General features: G+C 39.2%; 1 protein-coding gene across 1 annotated transcript in view; it reads left to right on the top strand.

Moving 5' to 3' along the window:
- Positions 1 to 5,397, top strand: part of LOC141296033 (sodium/calcium exchanger 1-like) — a 28,628-nt gene extending 23,231 nt beyond the window's left edge. Inside the window, exon 5 of the mRNA XM_073827313.1 lies at positions 2,932 to 5,397. Within this exon, the coding sequence (XP_073683414.1) occupies positions 2,932 to 3,308 (377 nt within the window). The 3' untranslated portion in view covers positions 3,309 to 5,397. The remainder of the gene's footprint in view (positions 1 to 2,931) is intronic.
- Positions 5,398 to 6,000: the final 603 nt, after the last annotated feature.

The raw sequence follows: 6,000 nt of genomic DNA on the forward strand, positions 1-6,000 counted from the left end.
TCTAAAAGTGAACTACTCCTTTAAACATGATCCTTCAGAAATCATTCTAATATAATTTCTCATTATTATCAATGTTGAACATGTGCTGCTTAATATTTTGGGGAAAACCAAAATGTCTTTAAATTACATTTTAGTTTGGTGTAGTGTATTTCTAGATCTTTTTTTTTTACTTGAGATGCAGTGCAGGAACGCAACCATGTAAATACGGATGTGTGAATATTAAAGTGTATATCCGCAGGCTGGCGAGACCTTTAAATGAGGATAATGGCTCTTTGTGACCACAGGCAGCGGAGAGTAATATCAACATATCCAGAGCAGTTCAGCAGGGTTATATATTATGGACTATATTAGCATAACGAAAGAGAGAGAGGAAGATTAAAAGAGACAGCGAGGAAGAAAGGGAGTGTATGTGGATCTAGAATTATTTAGAGGTCTTTCCAGACAGAACGCACAATCAGCATCCTCATGGTTTCTCAGCTGTCTGCAATAGATCACCCTGTTAGCATGCAGCTGTCTCTGAGCGAGAGAAACCACACTGTTTAAACAGCGGACAGCCATCTGATTTCAACTCAAATCAGAGGTTAACCAGGCTGTTATTACAAAATTATATCCTCACCAAAAAAGGAGAGACGAGCGAGAGAGAGGAGATGAGTACTGCGTGTGCATATACTTGTGTGCACTAAAGAAAAAAAGAATGTTCTCAACTATTTTTTGTTTTCTGTACATTTCTACTTGACATAAAACTATTTCAATTATTAGTTTATTTTAATTACCTGATGTTAATTTAAAGGGCTCGTTCGCCCAAAAATTCATTGCCATTATAAAATGTCATTACTTATACACTTAGTCACTTATGTATGTATTCTTGTTACTTTAATGCTTTTTATGGTTAATGGTTTAATTAGTTGTCTTTTTGGAACTAAAAAATCCCTAGAAATGATCTAAATCTTTCTAAATCGAGTAAAATCAATAAATGCATATATATTTTTTAATTATTTTTAAACATTTTATTTGTTTTTTATTTATTATAATTAGGGGCCAAGCACTGAAGGTGCGATGGCACCACTTGTATCTGTTGGCGTTCTTATTATTTTTCTTCTTCCACTCAGCAGCCCATAGAACCGCTTATGAAAAAGTTATGAAATTTAGCACACTGAGGACAGCCTCAGCAAGTTTGGAGTCTCTAATTAAACTCTCCAGTGCCACCACTTGTCCAAAATTTCAACTTCTTTTGAACCGTTAGGTCTAGAAGGATTTCTTTTTTCTTCTGAATTCTTGGCTCATGCTGAGTCAAATAGACACAGCATTTAAAAATCGATTAAAAAATCGTAAGGTCAAGTTTTTTCACTATTTTTAATATTTTAATATTTTACGAACTTGTCCTAGACGGTTTATCTGATTTTCACCAAAATTGGCTCAGATCATCTTTAGACCATGCTGGCAAAAAGTTACGGAATTCAAGTTGATTAGTCAAACCGTTCTTGAATAACGCATGAACGAATTTGACGAAGAGCATGCAAAACTGGATGTGAGGCTATATCTCCACAATGGTTTGGTATATTGAGACCAAGCTTGGTGTTTGTTATAACAACCATGACCATGGCTACCTGCACAATTTTGGCGCAGTGCCACCTAGTGATCAGGAGATATGAAAATTGCTATTTTTGCCTATAACTTCTGAACTGTTTGGCCAAAAATCACAACTCACACATGCAGAGTTTTCACATTTTCACGTCAGCCAATTTTTTTTTTTTTTTTTTTTTTTTTTGTCATAATTTTACGAATGCATTGGTGTATCGTTACAAAACTCGGTATGTGTCTTTGGTGCCATGCTCTGACAGTATTAAAAAAGTTTGGGGGCAGCACCCTTGTGGCCAAAAGTTACAAAGAAATTTTAACTTCTCAATGTATTCTTTGGGTCATACCAAGAACATAGATACCAATTTTGCCATAATCAGCTGAACTTCCTGTCCGCCATTTTAATTTATGTTGAAATCCTACTTTTTCGAACTCATACTAGACCGTTGGTCCGATTTTCACCAAATTTGACTCAGATCATCTTCATGCCATGGATTTTGTTTCGATATACAAAACCGTTATCCTTTACCGCATCAACAAATTTGCTGAAATGATGCCAAACTGCATCTAAGACTGTATCTCTTCAAAACTTTGACATATTAACAACTTTGCATGTGCCATTGTGACCTGACACTTACCATGCTACATTTGGTAACAGCACCACCTGTTAGTCAAAAGTAAGAAACCATTCATTAATAATGAAAATTACAAAAATGTTATTTTTTTGATTCCATTAGCCTGTTGTAATTAAACTGGTCTCAAAATATTCCTTGCCATGAACATAGATACCAATTTTGCCATAGTCGAGAAACTTCCTGTCCGCCATTTTAATTTATGTTAAAAACCTACTTTTTTAAATCCTCCTTGATCATTGGTCAGATTTTTACCAAAATCGAGTCAGATCATCTTCAGATAGCAACTCAACAAATTTGAGGCTGAGGCTGTATCTCTGCAAAGCTTTGACATATTGACACCAAGCTTCCTGTGTGCCATTGTCACTTCACACTGACCACACCACATCAATTTGATAACAACATCACCTATTGGTCAAAAGTGATAATCCATTAAATCATATTACTAGTGGTTGTATTTATGATGTTTTTTAACAATTTTGACTAAAATAATCCTAAAATGGGTTCAGTTACTAATTTTTGCAGTTTTTCTGATACTCCATTCCATGCTTAGCTCCTTTTTTCCTTTGTTGTGCTTGGCTCCTTAATTGCTGCTTGCAGCTATAGTTATTATTGGTATTACTATTATTAATCTATCAGTATGTTTATGAATCAGGATAACTATTGACTGAAGTGTTTTACTGTACTAACACCTCTCTTTCTTCTGTCATCTTCCTCTCAGACACCTTTGCCAGTAAAGTGGCAGCGATACAGGATCAGTACGCTGACGCGTCCATCGGAAATGTGACAGGCAGCAACGCCGTGAACGTCTTCTTGGGCATTGGAGTGGCTTGGTCCATCGCCGCCATCTACCACAACTCAAAGGGCCACGAGTTCAGGGTGGAGCCAGGTAGCCTGGCCTTCTCCGTCACCCTCTTCACCATTTTCGCCTTTATCTGCGTGGCGGTGCTCATGTACCGTCGCCGGCCCGACATCGGTGGCGAGCTGGGGGGTCCGCGGACTGCTAAAGCACTGACCACCATGCTTTTCGTCAGCCTCTGGCTCATCTACATCCTGTTCTCCTCTCTGGAGGCTTACTGCCACATCAAGGGCTTCTAAACACACATACACGCGCTCACACACGCATATACACGCAGAACTACACACCTTCACACAGTGACACACACGATCATGCATTCTGTGGAAAAATACGCAAAGACTTAAGGGTAAAGACTAAAGACTGCAGAGGAAGGCAACAGCGGCGGACTCGGTGGATAATCGTTTTCCGCAGACCATCAGCCCGTTCTTCTGTTCTCTCAACACGCCACTTCTTTCATCCTCATCTTCCTCTGTTTGTTGTGTGACTGCATCTGATTGGACGGGGTGTGACCACAGTGTTCAAACATCAAGTCTAGACTATGAAAAGCTACTATTGCTACCTTTAACTACTGTAGTTGTGCTTTTTTAACCTAAACCAGTTTAAAAGCCACATGGGACCGTGGAATCTGTAAGCTCCCTTCATAGTGCCATGAAACTCTGGGTAATGTGGCTGTGAGTTATAGGTTTGTTATTGTAACATGGACCGAGCGGTACTGTAATTTTGCTTGAGTGATTTTTCAGACACACTACTTTGTGTTTACACACAATGAAATCGGAGCGGTCCTAACCGAATCTTAAACATCTTATGTTGTTCTCAAGAGCAGCTCTGTGTAACTAGTTCTTGCGAAGGCCAGTTTTTATCCCGCTCTTGCACTGGTGCAGTTCATTCCAGTTCGGAAAGAGAATTACAATAAGGAGAGTGTATTACGCCAGCTCTAATCTCTCTCTCGGCGCTGAGCTTTAGAGACCAGAGGTGCACTAGTGCAAGACTTTGATTTAAAAGCCTTGATCTGACGTTCTCAAAAATCATAAAGTGCTATTCAAAGAGCTCGGGGTTAAGAAACATTCTGAATTTTCTAATTCAAACATACCGCAGTTACAGATTTGATTATTGATTTATGCAATCGATGGAACGTGTGTGAAATCAGCGTAGTGAAGATAATCCAGCATGTGACATGCTTTTGCCAACATCGCAGCGAGAGTTTACAATTATGACTGTTACTTTCCGTCCAAACATACACGCATACATTTACGAACACACAGAGGCCATACTTTCAGCGATTTGTTCTCAAACACACAATTTACAGCATGTATAATTGGTAGTCTTTGCTTGATAAACTTGCTCATACAGATACAGTCACTCACTCATCTGTGTGGAGTTTACGAGGGCACGCTTTCCCTCCAACCCTGCTGAGATTGCTTCTTTGTACTTTGTAGATTCGCTGCATACGGAGCTGTAAGGTAAATCTCATAGAGTAGTCACGGTTTTAGACGTAGGTCAATTTTAAAAGCAGAAACTGTAGAACTAATCTGAATTTGACTCTAAACAACTTTAGGATAGCATGGTTTAACAAACAAACTAAAAAAAAACATAGCTCGGTTTTAAAATTTTGAAAATGCAAATGCAGGATTTTTCACTCTCCTTTCCAAAGTTCGATTTCCAGTCTTAGTGGGGAAGTAGAAACGTACTGAGCACAGTAGATCTGACGTAGATATTTTGGACTATTGTGTAGTTTGCGCCAAATTTGCCAAAGGGAAAATCTTTCTAATGGAGAACTGCAGTGTGCCACACAGCCCCCGAAGTGGGTTTTCTATTTCAAATCGTACGTTTTTTTACCCACACCAAAAATGTCCTTGCAAGGATAAAGAGGCCTTGGTGACATTTCTTACAGGTGTTTGTACTGAAGGGATCCAGCCTACAGCTCTTTTACTGCATCCGAACACCTTTTCTTGTATGAAAGAGTGTTTTTAAAAGGGATTCTGTGTTGGGGTTTGTAGTTTCAGTAGCTTGATTTTGAAAGAGAAGGAAATTTAGCTCGAATAGCTGTTTATTCTTTCTTTTTCGTTGTGTTTGTTTTAATTTGTTTTACATTTATAATGAAAGGAAACTATAATGTACCAGCTCCAGGGCATTTCCGTAGGAAACCTTTCGATGATGACCTTTAATCCCTGACGAAGATGGTCCGCTGTTGCTTGCTAATTCTAAGATCCACAAGAAAGACACTACAAACAAAGAACATCAATAAATGACTTTTTCCTGAAGCCTAATATCTATTTAACCAGATGAAGTTGGAGTTGAAGTTGAAGTGAATTACAGCCATAACAAGTTTTGCCGAGCAGACTTTCACAAGAAGACTCTTGCTGTACGTGCTGCTCGCTAGCCGTCACACCAACCGACCGCAGGTGCGCTTCTCCGTACGGGGCGCTCAAACTGTACGCGGTCTCTACGGTTTATACTGTATATGTATTTGCTTTGGCAGAGCAGGGGTCAGCAATTGTGCGTCTGTGCTCTGTGGTCTGTAAATCAGGGCGTGGCTGCATTGGAACCGCCCCCCTGTGGAACCTAGCCCCTCCCTTTGCCCCGCCCCCTTGTTTGCCATGTCCATATTTGGAATGTTAATGTGCTTCGTGTTGACAATGCATGGATGCTAACCTGTCTGTATATAGTACGCAGAATCCCCTCATTAATGTAGTCGACAGAGGTTTGAAAGCTGTATAGATATTCAATCTTTTCTTTCGTTTGTTCGTTCGTTTGATTTTTCCTGTCTGTAAGTTTCATTTGAATGTGTTTAGTTTTGTTTTTTATTGCACATGTATATTAAAAAGGCAGTATCTGTCGTTTGGTACAGGAGGAGCACATGTACAAACGAAGGAAGCAATATGTCAAGGCTCTTTGCTTGGTTGTTGCAATGGTTGTATTATTTAACAGTAT

The sequence above is a fragment of the Garra rufa genome, chromosome 21 (assembly GCF_049309525.1).
Source record: "Garra rufa chromosome 21, GarRuf1.0, whole genome shotgun sequence".
Classification (NCBI taxonomy): Eukaryota; Metazoa; Chordata; class Actinopteri; order Cypriniformes; family Cyprinidae; genus Garra; species Garra rufa.